We start from the raw sequence: 23480 nt of genomic DNA on the forward strand, positions 1-23480 counted from the left end.
AGATCATATAATAAAACTTATCGGCCATCTTTTTTCATTAAGATGTGCCAAGTATTCGCCATATCCTTGTTGCGTTAATTCCTTGAGTGAACAGAGCTTGCTGCTTGTTAGTTTGTGGTAGGAAGCACAAACTAGGGATGTTAGTGCCGACTATTTGAAGAAGTGGAAAAATACTGGTAGTTAAGCCAGATTTTGAGGGCAGAGAATGGTGCAAGCTGCATTTATCTCTTATCCTATCCTATTCCCCTTTTTTGTTGTTGTATTTTTTAACTTCTCTTTAAGACAACGTGCCTTTTACAAAGTAAAAGGAATTATAATGTGAATATTCACGCACTTTATGGAAACTTCGGTATATTACAGATCAACATTTGACATGTGAGACTAATTAAGGACCAACATCTGAAATTTTACCCTCCAGTTGCCTAGCCTATAGCAGTTTATGACCTTTTCGTCTTTAATAGCTGTTTACCTCGTCGCCATCTCCCTGACCACAGGTTTGTTTATTTGCTTAATTGTCATACACATAATCGTATACATTTTAGGAATTGAACAATAGTAAGATACTATTTAAAGATGCTCCACCGCTGACAAATGGTATTTTTTCACAATCAAAAAACAACAAACGACCATTTAGTATTTTTCTTCAGTTATAAAAGTAACTTACTTTACATCCTTACCACCATTGAAAAGTTTGAGCTTCTAATTTTATTTTAAGTTAAAACTATAAAAAAAAAAATGAATTGCATTCCGAAAAAATTCGGTGGCACTATATGCTATATGGAATGAAGTAATGACTGCTCATGCACCAAAGGCAAGATAAATTATTTTATATTATTTTTTTTTGTGTTAATTAGACATGATATACAGGATTTAACGCCAATTACTGTTCAAATGATGAATATCATATATACCCTGTCGGCGATGGAGCATCTTTAACCATTATATTTTTGCGAGGTTCAATTTATACCGTAATTTCGCGAGAGAACTCAAACGCAAATTCAAAATTTTCACGAATAATTGTAAAATCGTATAATATTAATGCACGATTGTCATTAAGAACACTTGGTCGTGTTATGTATTCGCTTATTTGTTTTGATTTGAACATATTTTGTTGTGATATCTTGTATACACTGGGAATATTTGTTGTAAATAAGGAAGACGTGAAATATTGTGTATTTTTATATGAATATTTGTATATTTGTTCGCGTTCGATATCAATATGAACTAAATCATAAGTTTGATGATATAATATGTCATGATTTTAATGTAATTAAAGATTTGTTCCAGCGTATTAACGATCAATTTTCTTTTTCTGAAAATTATGTTATTTATTTGGTAATTTTTCTTGTTTGTATAAGTTATAAACTTTGCATTAATATTAAAGTGAATAGTCGGGCAAAGAAAACCAGTCTAAATGCGTTGATAGGCCTTCCAAAAGGTCTCACATATTAATACGACGGTCAAGTTCTGCTTACTTTTCCCAGTTCTGACCATTGAAATAAAGAAAAGTTGAAAGCATTGAAAGCGAGGCTGCGTATAAATGTAATCACGGACATAGTCAGCCGGGAGGACGTTTTAGGATTCCTATTCTTTAAACTAATTTCTTTGTACGCAGACAGATTTTCACGAGAGATTTTATTTTTCTATTTCATAAGAAATCATACTGGATACATTAACACCATTTTTACCGACTTAAGCCATCCTTGCCCGACTGTTCACTTTAAATTAATCAATTGATTAGCAATATAAGTTATTGAAAGATATATATCTTATTCAGAATTATTTCAAATTCGTCATAAATCAAAGCATTTGATTTGTTACTAATTACCTATACTATCAGAAACTTAACAAAGTTTTATTTACATAAATCTCATTCCTTGCATGTACAACTGAGGTAAAATGCAAAAAAAAAAAAAAAATTTAAAAACAAACAAATAAACAAACAAGCAAAAAAACGAAAATTTAGTTCTAAACATGATAACCCTTCCTTAAAGTGAATAGTCGGGCAAAGAAAACCAGTCTAAATGCGTTCATTGGCCTTCCAAATGTTCTCACATATTAATACGACGGCCAAGTTCTGCTTACGTTTTCCAGTTCTGACCATTAAAGATTTTATTTTTCTATTTCATAAGAAATTATACTGGATACATTCACACCATTTTTACCGACTTTAGCCATCCTTGCCCGACTGTTCACTTTAACAATATTCTGATCCAACATTTTGATCAAAACGACTGAGATTATAATAACATAATTTTTTATTTTTACAGTAAAGGGGAGTTGTATCAACAGCATTCAGGCAATATCACCAGCTCTTGCTCAGGTTACTGAAAAGGATAGTGGTAAGTACTCTATATCTAGTGGGTGTGTGAACTTGTCATGCATTACTTAAGGATTAACTTGAATAGATTTATTATGTGATATTTTTGTGTTATATCTTCATAACATAAAAAATCTATTCAAATCAATCCTTATAATTCACTTTACTAAAATTTGGAACTCTTTTGTCTAAGAAATTATTACGCCGTTATCTCAGCAAATCAGAAGCGACGTTATTGGTTGATAAAGTAATTTTTAGCCAATGAAAGTGCTCTTTACAAGCAATATTTAATCATTATTGATAATTGAAGACATATTAGATAAAACAAAAAGGATTACAGTGTTGTAATCAACTTGTCAATAATAGAACTGTGTCATCCAGTATAATTTTAATACATTTTGTTTGAACATTCATTACATATATGTACCTACATGTATATGTCAAAAGAACAGTCTTTCAAACAATTTTAGGATCAAGCGCTGATAACACTGAACATAATGACGTTATGTATATGGATTACGTCAACACCACAACTTACAAAGGTTTATAGCAAATGCGTGTTATCCTTTAAGCGGGCAAATGCTGATCCAACGTTGAATCACACAGCATGACGTATTTATGTGTAATCCTATGACTAAACGTCGTGGAATTATCATTTGTTGTAGTTTTTTTGTTTGTGTACAGATATCGTCCTTTTAAACACGACAAACCTACCAACACTGAATTGGACTTTCAGCATAACGAACGTAGACCAGGTCCTTGAATACGATCTGCTGAATCAATTCATAAACATCTCTGTAACCAACACGAGGGTTATTCTTTCGCTGCTTCAACCACTTAACGCAGAGTATTTCTGTAGCGTTTACGTAAGTTGTAATGAGGTGTTTTTTTTCTCATTTCAACAAATTTTATTGACATATTGATGGTACAGTCAATAGGATGGAACAACAGGCTAGGCCTATATAAGTTCTCTCCATTGGTGGATTAAATCAGTTATAATATCTATATATATATTGTTACATTAATATTTTTGAAATGAAAAAATACAATAATATTCATGTGTTGTTTTGATTATAATTATAGCCTTCAAATATGGTCGATGTGAGATTAGCCTTGTTTAATTTAAAACAATAAAGTTAAAATAAATTCAAAAATTTGCAGAAATTTCTATCGATATGTTTAAAAATGTAATCTTGGTCAATTCTAAAATGAAAATATTTTTATATACATGTATAATCTATCCTAGAAATAACTTTTATGTTAAGTTTTTTAATGTAACCTCCGGAAGGGCATCCGTGAAAATAAACATTGTAGATATGACGCTGATTATCATATTTTTACAGAAGCGGGAGTTAAACTCATTTGTTATTGGTATTAACTGTAAAGATCCTTCAGACAGTTCTACCCCTGTTCCATTGGTAAGTAGTATTAGTTCTGGTTTGGATAAACTCTATCTTACTATTTACTGCTCATACTTCATTAATATAGGTAATGCATTATGAATTTAAATGAAAGTAGTAGAAACTGCAAATTTTCGATGTTCGATTATTCGCTGCCTTTGAGGTTGTTTTTATGCATTTAAATATTTTTTATCTTGTTTGTAGTTTTGGAAATATAAATCAGTTGGAGTTCTTTTGCCTATAATTTTTGTATATAATTAGGCTTGTTAGAACTGTTTCGAATCATTTGGAACACGTTACCTCGGTCTGAAGACATACAAACAAAGGGTTTCGGCTGAAAACAGCCTTGTTCTAACGCAACTTGAACTGTAATTCCATCTTATTGCATATACTAAGAATTATGTCATGCATCCTACGTTTGTATAAGGTGAATCCAATGTTTTAACTAGTGTTAAATTCGAGTTGGGTCGATGCTACTTTGGTTTAACAAATGATATAGCAATAACTGGGAAATGAAGAGAAATTAAATATAATTTGGTACTTTAAAAATTGACATCACAACCTTATCATAAATAAAACATGTTCTACATATATAAAGTGAAATAAAATATTCTCATTGATCGTTTCTTTTATAGATGAAACGAATTTTCTATGTTTAAAATTATTTCGTGTATTTTTCAGAGTTTTACAGTAATTAATACTGAAGTGGATGAATTTAAACCAGACTTTTCTGTAAAACCACTTAGCATTACAGTACCCGAGGTAAGATTCTTACTAGACATTCTGCTAGTAAAACACTAAGGAATAAAGTTCAGAACAAATAGGCCTACAATATCCGAAGTGCTTAACGTATATAGCACCATGTGAAGTTATCTAATTTTATCGCCTTTGTTTTAACTGAATAACTATTTTTTTCATTTTAAATTTGTTCCTAAATGACGATAGAACGATATATGCAATTAGTCTTGTTTATGACAAAATATTATTTCATTTCGTCAAATTGTGCTTGTTTTATAAAACAATAACATTGCTTGTGTCAATATTTTCTTATTTATCACCGATTACCCATAGGATGCACCAGTCGGAAAAACATTAATACTTATCAATAATACCCTGACGGACGAGGATTGTCCTCCTAAATTTGGGATGAACACCATTACAATCTCCAGCTACACTACAGATCCTCAGGTAATCATATTACATTATATATAATTACAATCTCTAGCTACGCTACAGATCCTCAGGTAATTATATTACATTATATATAATTACAATCTCCAGCTACACTACAGATCCTCAGGTAATTATATTACATTATATATAATTACAATCTCCAGCTACACTACAGATCCTCAGGTAATTATATTACATTATATATAATTACAATCTCTAGCTACGCTACAGATCCTCAGGTAATTATATTATGTTATATATAATTACAATCTCCAGCTACACTACAGATCCTCAGGTAATTATGTTACATTATATATAATTACAATCTTCAGCTACACTACAGATCCTCAGGTAATTATATTACATTATATATAATTACAATCTCCAGCTACACTACAGATCCTCAGGTAATTATATTACATTATATATAATTACAATCTCTAGCTACACTACAGATCCTCAGGTAATTATATTACATTATATATAATTACAATCTCCAGCTACACTACAGATCCTCAGGTAATTATATTACATTATATATAATTACAATCTCCAGCTACACTACAGATCCTCAGGTAATCATATTACATTATATATAATTACAATCTCTAGCTACACTACAGATCCTCAGGTAATTATATTACATTATATATAATTACAATCTCCAGCTACACTACAGATCCTCAGGTAATTATATTACATTATATATAATTACAATCTCCAGCTACACTACAGATCCTCAGGTAATTATATTACATTATATATAATTACAATCTCCAGCTACACTACAGATCCTCAGGTAATTATATTACATTATATATAATTACAATCTCTAGCTACACTACAGATCCTCAGGTAATTATATTATGTTATATATAATTACAATCTCTAGCTATACTACAAATCCTCAGGTAATTATATTACATTATATATATAATTACAATCTTCAGCTACACTACAGATCCTCAGGTAATTATATTACATTATATATAATTACAATCTCCAGCTACACTACAGATCCTCAGGTAATTATATTACATTATATATAATTACAATTTCCAGCTACACTACAGATCCTCAGGTAATTATATTACATTATATATAATTACAATCTCTAGCTACACTACAGATCCTCAGGTAATTATATTACATTATATATAATTACAATCTCCAGCTACGCTACAGATCCTCAGGTAATTATATTACATTATATATAATTACAATCTCCAGCTACGCTACAGATCCTCAGGTAATTATATTATGTTATATATAATTACAATCTCCAGCTACACTACAGATCCTCAGGTAATTATGTTACATTATATATAATTACAATCTTCAGCTACACTACAGATCCTCAGGTAATCATATTACATTATATATAATTACAATCTCCAGCTACACTACAGATCCTCAGGTAATCATATTACATTATATATAATTACAATCTCCAGCTACACTACAGATCCTCAGGTAATTATATTACATTATATATAATTACAATCTCCAGCTACAATACAGATCCTCAGGTAATTATATTACATTATATATAATTACAATCTCTAGCTATACTACAAATCCTCAGGTAATTATATTACATTATATATAATTACAATCTTCAGCTACACTACAGATCCTCAGGTAATTATATTACATTATATATAATTACAATCTCCAGCTACACTACAGATCCTCAGGTAATTTATATTATGTTATATATAATTACAATCTCTAGCTACACTACAGATCCTCAGGTAATTATATTACATTATATATAATTACAATCTCTAGCTACACTACAGATCCTCAGGTAATTATATTACATTATATATAATTACAATCTCCAGCTACGCTACAGATCCTCAGGTAATTATATTACATTATATATAATTACAATCTCCAGCTACACTACAGATCCTCAGGTAATTATATTACATTATATATAATTACAATCTCCAGCTACACTACAGATCCTCAGGTAATTATATTACATTATATATAATTATAATCTCCAGCTACACTACAGATCCTCAGGTAATTATATTACATTTATATATAATTACAATCTCCAGCTACACTACAGATCCTCAGGTAATTATATTACATTATATATAATTACAATCTCCAGCTACACTACAGATCCTCAGGTAATTATATTACATTATATATAATTACAATCTCCAGCTACGCTACAGATCCTCAGGTAATTATATTATGTTATATATAATTACAATCTCCAGCTACACTACAGATCCTCAGGTAATTATGTTACATTATATATAATTACAATCTTCAGCTACACTACAGATCCTCAGGTAATCATATTACATTATATATAATTATAATCTCCAGCTACACTACAGATCCTCAGGTAATCATATTACATTATATATAATTACAATCTCTAGCTACACTACAGATCCTCAGGTAATTATATTACATTATATATAATTACAATCTCCAGCTACACTACAGATCCTCAGGTAATTATATTACATTATATATAATTACAATCTCCAGCTACACTACAGATCCTCAGGTAATTATATTACATTATATATAATTACAATCTCCAGCTACACTACAGATCCTCAGGTAATTATATTACATTATATATAATTACAATCTCTAGCTACACTACAGATCCTCAGGTAATTATATTATGTTATATATAATTACAATCTCTAGCTATACTACAAATCCTCAGGTAATTATATTACATTATATATAATTACAATCTTCAGCTACACTACAGATCCTCAGGTAATTATATTACATTATATATAATTACAATCTCCAGCTACACTACAGATCCTCAGGTAATTATATTACATTATATATAATTACAATCTCCAGCTACACTACAGATCCTCAGGTAATTATATTACATTATATATAATTACAATCTCCAGCTACACTACAGATCCTCAGGTAATTATATTACATATATATATAATTACAATCTCCAGCTACGCTACAGATCCTCAGGTAATTATATTATGTTATATATAATTACAATCTCCAGCTACACTACAGATCCTCAGGTAATTATGTTACATTATATATAATTACAATCTTCAGCTACACTACAGATCCTCAGGTAATCATATTACATTATATATAATTACAATCTCCAGCTACACTACAGATCCTCAGGTAATTATATTACATTATATATAATTACAATCTCCAGCTACACTACAGATCCTCAGGTAATTATATTACATTATATATAATTACAATCTCTAGCTATACTACAAATCCTCAGGTAATTATATTACATTATATATAATTACAATCTTCAGCTACACTACAGATCCTCAGGTAATTATATTACATTATATATAATTACAATCTCCAGCTACACTACAGATCCTCAGGTAATTATATTATGTTATATATAATTACAATCTCTAGCTACACTACAGATCCTCAGGTAATTATATTACATTATATATAATTACAATCTCCAGCTACACTACAGATCCTCAGGTAATTATATTATGTTATATATAATTACAATCTCTAGCTACACTACAGATCCTCAGGTAATTATATTACATTATATATAATTACAATCTCCAGCTACACTACAGATCCTCAGGTAATTATATTACATTATATATAATTACAATCTCTAGCTACACTACAGATCCTCAGGTAATTATATTACATTATATATAATTACAATCTCCAGCTACGCTACAGATCCTCAGGTAATTATATTACATTATATATAATTACAATCTCCAGCTACACTACAGATCCTCAGGTAATTATATTACATTATATATAATTACAATCTCCAGCTACACTACAGATCCTCAGGTAATTATATTACATTATATATAATTATAATCTCCAGCTACACTACAGATCCTCAGGTAATTTATATTACATTATATATAATTACAATCTCCAGCTACACTACAGATCCTCAGGTAATTATATTACATTATATATAATTACAATCTCCAGCTACGCTACAGATCCTCAGGTAATTATATTATGTTATATATAATTACAATCTCTAGCTACACGACAGATCCTCAGGTAATTATATTATATTATATTTTATAATTACAATCTTCAGCTACACTACAGATCCTCAGGTAATTATATTACATTATATATATAATCTCTAGCTACACTACAGATCCTCAGGTAATTATATAATATTATATTTTATAATTACAATCTCCAGCTACACTACAGATCCTCAGGTAATTATATAATATTATATCATATATAATTACAATCTCCAGCTACACTACAGATCCTCAGGTTATTATATCCTTTCTTGAAGTCTGTAAATTATGAAACTGGAAAACGTCTAATGTGATGTTATATGTAAATATGCTGTAGATATAAAAATGAACATACTACCTGTAAATGAGTGTCCAAATGGTAACAGGAAAACGAACTAACTGTACCGACAGAGGAAACGTATTCTGATACATTGACGACGCATGTCTTAGATACGTACATTGTATTACAGTGTTACATATGTATCTTTTGTTGTGAAAAGCCATTGATGGAATCAATTTATTTTCGAGTGCAAATAATTCGTGTATTATGCAGGAGATAAGAAAAGGAAAACCATCTACAGATAAAATAGATTCATAGTCGTCTAAATCATAAACAATAAATCGCAGTGAAGAATGTTCTTCATGTGAACATGAAATCATGGAGATCAGTTGATAAACTGTGTTGATTCTGATGTCATGTATTCATCAACGCAACTGCTGAAACAATGTAATTTTTTTTACTGACTGTTGACATTTGATTTAGAAAACAGGTTTGAAGCAGTTATTTTACTATTTGGTTTACAGGTAAATGGAATAGATTATGTTGAAATCAGACTTGGAAGTGTTGGTGACGTTGTTTTAACACGATCAGTAGACTTTGACGCTATATATATCACGAGAAAGCCCGTATATTTCATGGTCAACGTGATGGTAACGGTAAGTATATTTGCAAGATCATCAGGCTTTAAATGTGACCGTATAAGAAGAGTATAAAAGGATCGATATTGATATCGTAAAAAACTCCAATCATTTAAGAAGAACTACCGTTTTCACGACTCCGTTTTATCCCTGGATTGAGAACATCACGCTCTCCCAGTCTTACAGGAGAACCACTTAGAAAGAAAAAGAATGGAACATACCGCATTTATATCGGGTAGCTTAGAATAGAAATTCTGAAATATTGAACAACTGTGTGTTTTTGTATTGATGCATGTCGGTCAACCTAAGAATTCACTAAAAAATTGACTTAAATAGAGGAATATTGGTGGGTTAAAGTCATCGAATAATCAATGTAATTTCATTTATTTGAAAATGGACTTAAAATACGTTTATATATTTATATGCAACACATGAGCTATGCTCTTTATGTGAAAGAATTGTGTTATTATTCCATTTGTTCTCTGTTATAAGGATCCAGAAAATCGCTTCTCGACAACAACTCTACGAATAGACATTACGGACGTGAACGACCTACCTCCGGCCTTTGATGAATTCACTTATACGGCTCATACCAGTATCTCATACAGGGTATGTATCACTTTTAATGAGAAGCAGATAATTGCATCTTTAAAATACATAATGTACTTTAATACAGTAGGTCCTTTACTTCGACGCCTTGTTAGTGGTAACTGTTGCCAGTATAATGTGACCGGATGGGGTATGTTGCTTGGTGTCTTCGGCAGCATACCTCAATGATATAGCACTATTAAAAGGGCTACAGTTCCACTATACAAGAAAACACAATAGGATATGGTAATATGATGTTAATTAATCAAACAAACAAGTGGTGCGTCCATACAGCATTGGCAATGATTGTCGAATGTACATGTCAAACTTGACAATATCTAACTAATGCCAAATGCTACAAACGGAGGCTTTGACCAGAGCTAATTTTAAACATTTTAAAATTTCAAATAAATAAAACCAATTTTGTTGCTGTATCATTGTCATGCAGTACCTAGTGACCTAAGAGTCTAGTGCTGTGTAACTGTATAATGCCTTGTTTCAGGGTAAACTAACAGTGTCACCAACCGCTATCCACGCTTACGACCAGGATCTGTCTATAAACTGCTCAGTTGTATACAGTCTACTTCAAGGTAAGTTTATTGTAGAAATCAAAGAGAAGCCATCCAATTATCAAAAAATTACGATATGACATTATTTGCATTATTTGACAGTGGTTGCAATCGCGGTCTGTTAGACATGATTGGTGAATTCACTATTTACAGAACATCCAAGCATATAAATTGCATTAGATATTGATAATTTGGTATTCCTCTTCGCATATTACATAGTTAGCTCCATTGTGCGTAGGTATCCATTGTTACGTCATTATTTCGCAAACACATGACGTCACAATCCATACCTATCCACAAGGGCAGATAACTCTGTAATATGCAAATACAGAACATTATATCATTTTAATTTTTAAGGTGGCTTGTTTAGTCAGTCTTTTGATATTGATTCCATCACGGGGGAGATCAGTCAGACAATGGATGTGACGTCACCAGCTCAAGTCATTCAGATACAGGTATATTAGTGTTACTTTATAACCATGAAGTAGAGTATACCATACCATAGTAACTTAAGCATCCCTATAAATAGATTCTGTTTACACATTTGATCATAACCACTTTTAGGTAAACAGAGTTAAACTTTATAGCAGTTAAAGAAAAGCATGCCAAGACAATTGTATTGGTAACGGAAATAAAGAAATAGCTAATTCTTACTAATCGTTATAATACCGATTTAGATAAATACCATTAAGATGTCGACTTCTAAGAATAGAACTCTTGTCCTGAATAATGAAATAAAATTCATTATTATCTTTGTGATTATGTTACCGACAGGCGACGGAGAACTGCCCTGGCACGACTAACCAACTATCGCAGACTGTCCCAATGTTAATTACCCTCGGTAACGACACGGTACATCTACCGCCAGATGCTGGTAAATCAACTGCAGAGGAAGGGTCAGATTTCAAGCTCATACTCATCGTTATCGGAGTTGTCGCCCTTGTTGTCATTGTTGCCTTGTTGATTGGTTTCTTATTATATTATAAAAGGATGTCACGTGCTGTACGGCCGGATCAGGATCGACCTGAAACTCCTCGTACCGAAGAGGAAGAGCTGGATACTGACCGAGAAGGAAGTAAAGAGATTCTTATTGATCCCATGCTGCTTCCGACACCGGCCGGTAAGAAAGGACAATTACCTCCCTTGAATATGACATCGACTGGTACAGAAACAGATAGAAAGAAGAAGCGATCTAGACGGAGAAACAAGAAAAAGGAGATTGATATATATGATGGTACGAGAGAATATGACATGGCTGCGGATCCCGAGTTCTTCAAATCAACACAGAAAGATAAGATAAAACGATCAACGAGGAGTAAGGACAACAAAACTACTGATCCTAATAGGAGATTAACGGTCCAGGACGAATAACCTGATACATAAGAGGACGAGTTTACTTCCCATTGTACAATGTTGGATCGCAATCTCTCTATCTTCCATTGTGAGTCGGCCATATAGAAAATGTCTTCTTGAAAATGTATTCTTCCTTTGGTCATATATTGAAACATTTTAAACAATTTCCTCCTAAACATATAGCTGAATTGTATTTGCGTTTGGTCAATTAAGTCGCTCTTGGGGAGGAAGTGTTTTGCAGATTGACCTTTTTCGGCTGCTGAATAGTACTATGAGATACATATATATGTGTGTGTAAACATTCCGCTATATGTTGGAATATATGTGGTGAGTCAATTTCAGCACAATGTATTTATAGACAATTGTGTTGTAAACATACTGAACGACTAGAATCCGTGATATTGACATGAGAGCTGTGATAATAATTAATTGGTATGTCAATATTTTAAATCATTCTGACTTCAGACTTCATTTTATTACGGTGATATCGTAACTTAGAGCAATTCTGTCAGTTAACTGGCATCAAGTCATATGTATGGTATAAAAGAGGGTCTATCTCTTGTCCATAGCCATAGCGATGTGCTTCAACATTTGTAACAAATACTAGTAATTTTACGTCATGTTATTTATCACTTGGAATATATTTGCATATACATTCCAAAGTCCATATTTAATGGAAAATGGCTGTTGGTTGTTTAACTTGGAAAAGTTGGAAATTTATTTTACGTTGTCTGAAAAGCTAATACACGAAGGATTGGAATTCATCACTGATTGGCCAGTAGCTAGATTTGTATTTATAGATTCTGTTTAAGGATGTGTTTTTTGCCAGAATTTTCTACGATAACGTGTGATTGATCCGATGAATTAGTGTTAACCCATACAGTTTAGTTGTTTGTCACCAACACAATACATGTGTTCAGTGAACCGTGAATACTTTATTGTGCCATATATTTATATGTTTGTTTTTGAATGCTAATGATTGATGCATTTAAGTTTTGATATGATTTATAAAAATGATTGTATAAATACTAATTTATTTTTTGTTACTTCATTTAATCACGCTAAATTGATTTCGATAACTGTTTTTAGTTATGTTATATAATATCTGAAATAAAAGTTGCTCCTATCATCGAATTTATGCTTAGGGTATGTAAAGGGAGATAACTAGAATGATAATAGAATTACTAGATGATAAAGCCAGAACATCTTACAGTTTAGAATAACAAAAACAAATATGTATTTAAGAGTGTATTTATAAGTATTAGTTGAAAGCATACTATCGAAATTGTTTCCGTGTAATTATATGTCTTATTTAGTCAACTACATATCAATTGCTATAAAAACGCTCTAAATGCGTTAACAAGCAGCTGTGTTATCGATCAATTACAATTGTACATATTGATTGCATAAACCCAATGTCATAGACCGGTTCGTATTCTCATTGATACATTGGTAAGAAATCATTGTATAATTTATTAAAACAAGTCGAACGTGATTGCACATTTTGTTGTATTCTATTAATTTTTATTCTTATCTATGGAACGCCATAGCTGTCTCGTATGGTTCAAATATACTTATATGAATTGGTATTTTCATTATATGATATGGTTGTATCATTATATGATTTGGTTGTATCATTATATGATTTGATCTTATCAATATTTGGTATCATTTTATCTATATTTGATTTGATTTGACCAATGTATCATTTACTTCAACCATTGTTTCATTTTCATTTGTCATGGTATTATTTTCTGTTACCATTATATCAATCGATTTCACCATTATTTGATTTGGTGACATGTATATTTGATTTGCATCTATCATTGTTTTATTTGGTGTTATCATTGTATTATTTTCATTTATCGTTATATTATTTGATTTCATCTTTATTTTATTTGGTTTTACCATTGTATGATTCTACTTTACATTATTTACAAACATCATTATTTTATTGCATATATACTTTATATGATTATACTTTTCCATTATATGGTTACACTTTCCCATTGTATGGTTATACTTTTTCTTTGTATGATTGTACTGTTTCATTGTATGTATGAGTGATGTAAGCGTCTCTGTGACTCCGATTCGGAACTTTTTACCGGGGTTATTTTCTGTCATGTGTCTGCCACCATGACACTACCGCCATGACACGAGGTGTAGAAGCTTGATCTTTTGATGCAGATGCTGCAGGTTTGTAAATTTTCTATCATGAAGTATTTATCAGCAGCTCCAGACATTCGAAAATCTATACGCACAGTTGGATATGCACACAATCACGATTACTGGTTGGGTCCCAGTACAGTAACAATTTGGGTACAATGACGTTAACGTTAGTTTGTATATTTTTAAGCAGTTGATGAATTAGTCTAGATCTACGTTGAATTGTAACTTACCGGTATGTATAGGGCCGATTTGAGTCGGGACTGATTTAAACCAAATACCATATATAAGTGACCATGGCATGACCTAAAAACAGATTGGGTACAACCCTGCATATGATATGGGTAACAGTTACCTATTTGAGTAGTTACCTGTTTGTAGTAATCAATAAGTTACCCAATTGAGGAATTCTGTGAAAATAAAACACATACTGGTTAGTAGGCCTTATGTTGTTTTTTAAAAAAAATATTAAAAACGGCGTCATAATTTTTAGAATGCCTTACAACTAAACAAAGAGTAAGACTCTATGTTTCTATGCATGAAATGTCAAATTCTGTTGTCTCTCATTTTGTTGTAACTTGTAAGATGACAATTTAGGTTTTCTCCATCACAGGGATCTGAGAATTAGTTATAGATTATATAATCATGGACCCACCAGAGTGTCCTAACACAGGGATCTGAGTATTAGTTACAGATTATATAACCATGGACCCACCAGAGTGCACCAAGACCATCTTTAGACGTTTTAGAGGTCTAAGCTTAGATAAAAAAAAAAACGATAAAAATCATACTTTACAGTACATGGTACGATATACGAGAAGGGTGGCCAAAGCTCACAGACTCAAAGTTTCTAACCTGCCTACCTTAAGCGGCGATAAAAACACATTTCTAGCACATCTTCATAAAAACGGTTACTACCGTTGGAAAGAGCGATAATTTTCCTTTCAAAATCATCCTACACATCTATACAAAGTGCCGTCACAAAGACGATTTAAGCCCCATTATGACAAACATTACTCTGCATTTGTAGATTTTTGACAATTATTTAATTAAGATTCATACTGTCTGTAGGATATATACATGTAATATGCGTGAGCGAGGCCTCCACTGCAATCTCATTGGCCGGATTAAAAATCTGTCTTCTTGGGAGGCATCGTATAGTAATCACTAGTTTATCTTTGGCGTCAACTACGCACTAGAGACGCATCGATAAAGGGGAAATTTTTATATCTATATATAGATTTCACCATTAGTATTCAAACACATACACACTGTATATGTAGAAGAGAGACTTTTTATCGTTTTTTTTTTTTATCTAGACCTCTAAAATGTCTAAAAATGATCTTGGGGCACTCTTCTTGTTGGTCCATGATTATATAATCTATAACTAATTTTCAGAAACCTGTGTTCTCCATTGACTACAGTGCACAGCCCATCAGGGAAGTTCAATGTAAATGTCATGGTTGAATGAGTTTTACCTGTGTTCTTTTGTTAGCACCATAGTAACCTGTTTTAGTTTGTGACTTTTACCAAAATTAAATCAATGAAGTTTGTCCCATTTAAAAAATGTACTAAGTTATGTTTGTAATGGTGCCATATCAAAATTATTACGCCCTTTTTTGATAAAAAAATTTTAAAACTTCATGGATTTTTCTTTCACATAATTCCTCATTTGGGTAATTTATGATTACTCAGACAGGTAACTGTTACCCATATGCAGGTTTGTGCCCAACCTGTAAAAGGCATCGTATATACCCATTCATAAAGCTTTTAATGTCTGATGACTATTAAGGCCCATGGGCCTGTTGTTGTTCAACAAATTAGTGAGCATTTTCTGAATGAAGTGATATGTCACATTGTCACCAATGGGCCAATGGCATCCAAAATGTAGTCTTAGCAGACTTGGAACCTTCGATTTAAAACAAACAAAAAAAAAAAAAAAAAAAGAAAGAAAGAAAAACATGTTCATTAGCAGGCAATGTAAAATGTGCTTTTATCAATATTGAATAAGCAATGTAATTTTTTTTGTATATATTCATGAATTACAGAAAAGCCTCATAACTTCTTTTGATTGTATATATAGATAAAGATTTAATCTGTTTTTATGTTTTTGCTTTTTAGCGAAAAATGGAGGACAATCAGATGTCAGTTATTCTCAAGAAGCTTGACTTCGACCATGCATACAACAATTTTGAAAGAGAGAAAATAACGCCAGATATTGTTGGAAAAACTATCTGCTGTTGAACTTGGAACATTGGGTATAGTCAACTCTTCTGACATGATGAAACTTAGAACTGAATGTGTAAAGTATGGTCACACTCCTCCTGCCAAAGTGTCATTGGATGGCAGGGCACCTGTATTTGACCTCCCAAAATGTACACTAGAGTATTTATTAGACAATGGATTTCAAATATCTGATATATGCAAGATACTGCAGGTTTCTGAAAGCACAGTTTATCGTAGAATGCGTGCCTACAATTTAAGTAAAATGTCATTTTGTGACATTTCCAATGATATGCTTGATCTAAACATAAAAAAAATATGTGGAGATTTCCCACTTTGTGGTGAAAATATGATAAAGCAAATTTTATCCAAGCAACTACATATCAAAGTTCAAAGATGGCGTATCCGGGATTCTATACACCGTATAGACTCTAAAGGAGTATCTCAGAGATGCAAGGGACGGCTCCACAGACGTGTGTATAATGTCTTGGCACCTAATCATTTGTGGCACATAGACACAAATCATAAACTTGTTAGGTGGCGGTTTGTAATAGCAGGTGGCATCGATGGTTTTAGCAGAAAGATCATGTTTTTGAAGTGTTGTGACAACAACAGATCTGAAACAGTATTTCAATGTTTTTCGTCGGGTGTTTCTGAATATGGCACACCAAATAAAGTTCGTTCTGATAAAGGTCTGGAAAATATTGATGTAGCAAACTTCATGCTATCTAAGAGAGGATTAACTGGGTTTATAACGGGGAAGAGTACGCACAATCAACGGATTGAACGTCTCTGGCGAGATGTTTATGAAGGAGTTTTAAGCTTTTTTTTACAATTTGTTCTATTATATGGAAGACCAGGGAATCTTGGACTGCTTGGACATCACTCATTTGCAAGCTCTTCACTATATATACATGAACGAAATTAACAGAAGACTTCATGTATGGTCTCAGGCATGGGATGCTCACAGAATCAGAACAGTGAAATCATCCCCTCAAGCTCTCTGGATTGCCGGTCAGTTTCAAAATACAACTGGTGCGGATCTAGACGAAGAAGCTTTAAATAACATTGGCGAAGAAAGTTTCAATTCAGAAGCCCTAAGAGGAGAGCATAATGAAAGGCCTATATTTGGTTCTCCAGCTGAACTTGATGAACAGTGTATGCAGATGTTAGCACTTGAAGTTAGTTCTCCTTGTTTTGATGTGAATTTTGGAATCAATGATTATGTAACATCTTTGAGAGTAATACGTTTAAACAATGACAGTTAATTAATACCTATAGAAATAAATTACGGTTTGGTGTGTGGGATTAACTTTATAACCAACAAGAGGCTAATGAGTCTTACTGTAATAGTCATCTGACTATTGTCACAATGCAACACCTCAAAGAATAAAGTAGTGGCAAACAATTAAGGCAATACAAAGAACTATTTTTTGATAAATTAATAGACACTGAATAAAGGCAGGGGTGTAAAAATTTATTTCAAAGCACTAGCCCAGGGCTAGTAGACACCAAAATCTCACTAGCCCGGCCTAAATATCTACTAGCCCAGCCAAAAAAAAAAAATGGAAAATTTATAATACCAGTATTTTTTATACTGTATAAATTCAAATATTTTTAATTGAGTGAGTTTTTTTTATTATTTGCATCTACCTTTTTTATTTAAATTCAAATAAACATTAAGAAAATCTTTAATCTGTGATATTTCTAGAACACAATGTTTAGATATTTTTTTAAATCCCGAAACCGGATTTGGATTCCCGACCTTTGACCCGGATATTAGAATAACCATAACAAATATGGCTGCCTGCTGCAGGCATGGCTTTGCTGCCGACTTTTTGAGGAATAGATTCCAGTTCTTTAACATCGTTTTTATAACTATTAAAATTTACTGATCTGATAGCTGAGATGACTTATTTGATGGTTTGTATATTGTTTTTCTAGAACTTGTGTTGCAAATTACGTAACTTTCACATGAAATGCTATGCATCACTATTCACTGTGGTGATCGGGAGGTCTACTGTACCGTCTACAGTCGTAAATAAATTAGATAACATGATTCCAGATTAAGATTTAAAGTTTGATACGAATATTACCTAGAATTGCAATGTTTTAAAGTGTTATTATGACTTAATATTGATATTTTTTGTTTTGAAATATCTTTGAAAAAAGTCACTAGCCCCGGGCTAGTATGGTTAAAATTTCCACTAGCCCAAGCTGAAAATTTGGTAGCCCCGGGCGTCGGGCTAGTGGATTTTTACACCCCTGAAAGGTCAAGGTCATTCATTTTAATAAACATGGTAGCCCTTTGCCCCAGCATGTCACAGACCCAATATCAGGTCTCTTATAATTAGTTATTCACAAGAAGTCGTTTAAAGATTTTAGCCCTGTGACCTTGAATGACAGTCAAGGTCTTTCATTTTAACAAACTTGGTAGCCCTTCATCCCAGCTCGTCACAGACCCAATATCAGATCTCTAGTCCTCTGATTTATTTGTAAGAAGTTGTTTAAAGATTTTAGCCTATTTGATCCATGTCATGGTTCAAGGTCATTCATTTGAACACACATATATGGTAGCCCTTCATCCCAGGGTTAATATCAGGTATCTAGGCCTCTCAGTTATTCACAAGTCGTTTAAAGATATAAGTGTATTTGACCCCTGTGACCTTGAATGAAAGTTAAGGTCACATTAATTTTAACAAACTTGGTAGCCCTTCATCCCAGCTTGTCACAGACCCAATACCTTGGCCCGGCACCATAAAACTATTCTCAGACAGATTTTTTACTCAAGTATATGATTTTACATAGACTTGATCAGTAAAAGATCTGTCTGAGAAAGTTTTATGGTGCACGGCCCAGGTCTTCATGAATATAAACTAAGTGGTATACAAATATCGTTTAAATAAAAATGTTTTTTTTTTTTTTTTTTTTAATGTTTCCCAATCCAATAAAAACCTATATGGCCATGGGCTTTTTTAGATCACCTGAGACAAAGTCTCAAGTCTTCTAAATGTATGTACAAATGTAAAATTTTCTTCAGTATTTCCCTTATTGACACAGCCACTTTGGCTCCAGGGGTCAGAGTCATCATTAATGAAAAATGTGTTTGTACATCTCCTTAGGACATTTCTAACTATTATTTAGTGAATATCCATTTGGTACTTATAATGAGAAGTAGAAATTTAAAACAATTGTCTGACTGTCTATTTCCCCTATTTAATCTAAGTGAGCTGACACATTATCCCTATTATGTTGGTTGTCATTTGTTATTTTTCATTCAATTTCAAATTCATACAGTAAAATTGCAAGTAGCTCTAGTGTGTTTGGTCACAATATAATACATTCACGATTATCACTGGTTCTACAGTAAATGAAAACCAAACAAGAAATAACTCATCAACATTTATTGACCTATGGCAATTACATTTGCAATAACTAAAATTAGTGATATCCACATGGTTTTGTGCTCATGTTCATAATTATATTAATTATAATACTGGTAATAGGAAACAATTTGATTGATAATCAATGATATTAAAAAAAAGTGGGGGGTTGATAGTTAGAAATTTTACTACCTGTATTGTAGAACATTTACTTATCCTCTTAGTTACAATGTGTGCATATGTAAAACCAGGAAATGTTCACCTTTGTATCCAACTATTAATACTGATGTTGTCAACAAATTACTTTTTGTTAATGTCTTAATCTTGCACAATCATAAATTACTAATTTATATGGTGCTAACATAATACTGGGCCTTAAAGGTCTATGACAGATGATGTGCCTTGGTGCAAGAGTTCACTTGCCCTTTTACTTGTAAGTTGAAACTAAAACCGAGTACTACCAATTTTGTCTATAAACCAATTACATGTAATTGAAAGGAATCAGAGTTCCCCCAGTCCTGACCCTCTGTTAACCTTCACATTTGAAGGTCATGACCTTGAATGTAATTAAGGTACTGGTATATGAGCTTGTTTGATTTCAAATCTTCTTTCCACTTCATAACAAAATGTTTAATTGTTCCATACAAGTAATTATTTATTTTACAGTTATTCTAACCTACTAAAGGAACAGAGACTCTGCCCTGTTCTGTTTAGAAAATTCATTTTCTTTGTGAATGTGCTTCTTATAGTGACATTTGTTCAAATTTATTTACACAAGTGAGTTCAATATCGGATGAGTTCTCTTCTCTTAGTGCCAGAGATAAATACTATTATATTCTACAGACAGATGAGCTCCAGTATAATTTAGCTAAATCATTATACAATACGATGAAGCGTAGGTGGTTAGACATATTTTATAGATAGACATATTTTAAGTTTATAACAGGTTAACTATAGAAAGGGATTTATAGAATCTTACATGGGCCTGTCATCATGTGGACAGGGATATCTCAACCTGAGCGAAAGATTTTGGCTAATCAACCAGAGGCTTGCCGAGAGTTGATGGTCAAAATCTTTCACTCAGGTTGAGATATCCCTGTCCACCTGACAAACCCATGTTTGATTCTTTTTCTCTCATACTTTAACGAACAAGAGGCCCATGGGCCTTAACGGTCATCTGACTCATGGCACAAAACAACAGTCACAGTATAAAGTATTGGTTAACGGTTAATATAAACAATACAAGGAACTCCTTAGTTGAATCATTTATATAAAATATGATTGTCCTTCCCCAATGTTGTTTCACACCAAATATGGATGAAATCCATTCAAGGATAAAGGAGGAGAAGGATTTAAAAGCTTAAATTAAGAAATTTCCGCTTTTTGGGCCCCGCCCCTCAGCCCCTAGGGGTCGGACCAAGCTCATTTATATAAAATATGATTGTCCTTCCCCAATGATGTTTCACACCAAATATGGATGAAATCCATTCAAGGATAAAGGAGGAGTAGGATTTAAAAGCTTAAATTAAGAAAATTTCCCCTTTTGGGGCCCCGCCCCTCAGCCCCTAGGGGTCGGACCAGACTCATTTATATATATATGATTGTCCGTCCCTAATGATGTTTCATACCAAATATGGATGAAATTCATCCAAGAATGAAGGAGGAGTAGGATTTTACAGCTAAAATTTAAGAAAATTTCCCCATTTGGGGCCTCAGCCCCTAGGGGTCGGACCAGGCTCATTTATATAAAATATTATTGTCCTTCCCCAATGATGTCTCACACCAAATATGAATGAAATCCATCCAAGGATAAAGGAGGAGTAGGATTTAAAAGCTTAAATTAAGAAAATTTCCCATTTTGGGGCCCCGCCCCTCTGCCCCTAGGGGTCGGACCTATCTCATTTATATAAAATATGATTGTCCTTCCCCAAGGATGTTTCACACCAAATATGGATGTAATTCACTCAAGGGTTTAGGAGGAGTAGGCTTTTGTATAAATAGTTTTATGCACGGCGGACGGTGCACGACGGACGAAACACGATGACAATAGGTCATCCTGACCTTCGGTCAGATGACCTAAAAATGGTGAAACTTCAGTTGATATGAACTTCGCTGTGAGTGATAATTGTTGCCATATGTATTGATGACGTCACTATCTAGTGCATGTGAGCTGTCTTTTCCCTAGCAACCGTGGGATAACCCTGTCAAGTATGGGAGAAATTCATTTCCTTGTGGTTTAATTTCCTAATGATATCTGTTCAGATTTAATACACAAGCTGCATGGTTTAGTATTGCTAATTATTGTTCTAGTTTATACAGATGAACCATAGTACAAGTTAGAAATTTCATTTTGCAGTAATATATGTGATGAATCATAGGCGGACGGTACTATCTGTATGCAAATTATGATACCACCAATCGTACATGTATATAAATTTTATTAATTTTAGTGTCTCATAAGCCAAATACGGCTTTGAATAATTGTGTGCGATGGATATTTTTATATGGTACTGTAATTATTTTTAAGATGTGTGACACTTAAATAAAATAACATTGTATTGTATTGTATCAATTGTATTTACATAAGGAGATGCCAAGTGACTTGTCAAAAAGATTACATGTATAATTACAATAGTGTACCCAAATCTTGCAGGGCCCTATAATTACTATATCAAAAGGCCCAAGGGCCTTAACGGTCATCGGACTAACTAGACAATATTCATATATGAAATTAATAGGATATGGTGTCACGGTAGCCATCTTCGATTTGGCACAACCAGAGATGTAACAACACTTCGTCAATATCATATCAGGATCATTTCAGTCACATAACACCAGAAGAACTTTAGAAGAAGTTCAAACTGTTTTCAAGATGGCGACTGTGTTGGGCATCTTGGATTTCGGATTGACCCGAAAAATAACAACACTTTGTCAGGACTATTTCATGCAAATTTCAGCCAAATCGCACCGGTAGAACTTGAGAAGAAGTTCAAAATGTGTTTTCAAGATGGCGGCTGTGGTGGCCATCTTGGATTTCAGATCGACCCGAAAAATAACAACACTTTGTCAGGACCATGTTCGGATCATTTCATGCAAGTTTCAGCCAAATCAACCAGAAAAATGAAAAGAAGTTCAAAATGTGTTTTCAAGATGGCGGCTGTGGTGGCCATCTTGGATTTCAGATCGACCTGAAAAATAACAACACTTTGTCAGGACCATGTCAGGATCATTTCATGCAAGTTTCAGCCAAATCGAACCAGAAGAACTTGAGAAGAAGTTCAAAATGTGTTTTCAAGATGGCAGCTGTGGCGACGATCTTGGATTTCGGATTGACTCGAAAAATACCAACACTTTGTTGG

General features: G+C 32.7%; 1 protein-coding gene and 1 long non-coding RNA gene across 2 annotated transcripts; both read left to right on the forward strand.

Annotated features, from left to right (window-relative positions):
- Nucleotides 1-354: 354 nt before the first annotated feature.
- Nucleotides 355-13844, forward strand: LOC138313072 (protocadherin Fat 1-like; the record flags this gene model as incomplete). Its single annotated transcript, XM_069253723.1, is given in 11 exon segments — nt 355-494; nt 2271-2342; nt 3005-3186; nt 3664-3738; nt 4402-4482; nt 4792-4908; nt 9726-9857; nt 10332-10448; nt 10930-11017; nt 11354-11451; nt 11771-13844. Coding segments are annotated over 11 exon segments (1614 nt in total). The 3' UTR covers nt 12368-13844.
- A 512-nt stretch (nt 13845-14356) lies between these two features.
- On the forward strand, nt 14357-22684 carry LOC138313073 (uncharacterized). The gene is made up of 2 exons (XR_011207123.1): nt 14357-14545; nt 16637-22684. It is a non-coding gene; the product is annotated as an uncharacterized lncRNA (long non-coding RNA).
- Nucleotides 22685-23480: the final 796 nt, after the last annotated feature.

This window comes from Argopecten irradians, unplaced genomic scaffold (genome assembly GCF_041381155.1).
Source record: "Argopecten irradians isolate NY unplaced genomic scaffold, Ai_NY scaffold_0581, whole genome shotgun sequence".
Lineage (NCBI taxonomy): Eukaryota > Metazoa > Mollusca > Bivalvia > Pectinida > Pectinidae > Argopecten > Argopecten irradians.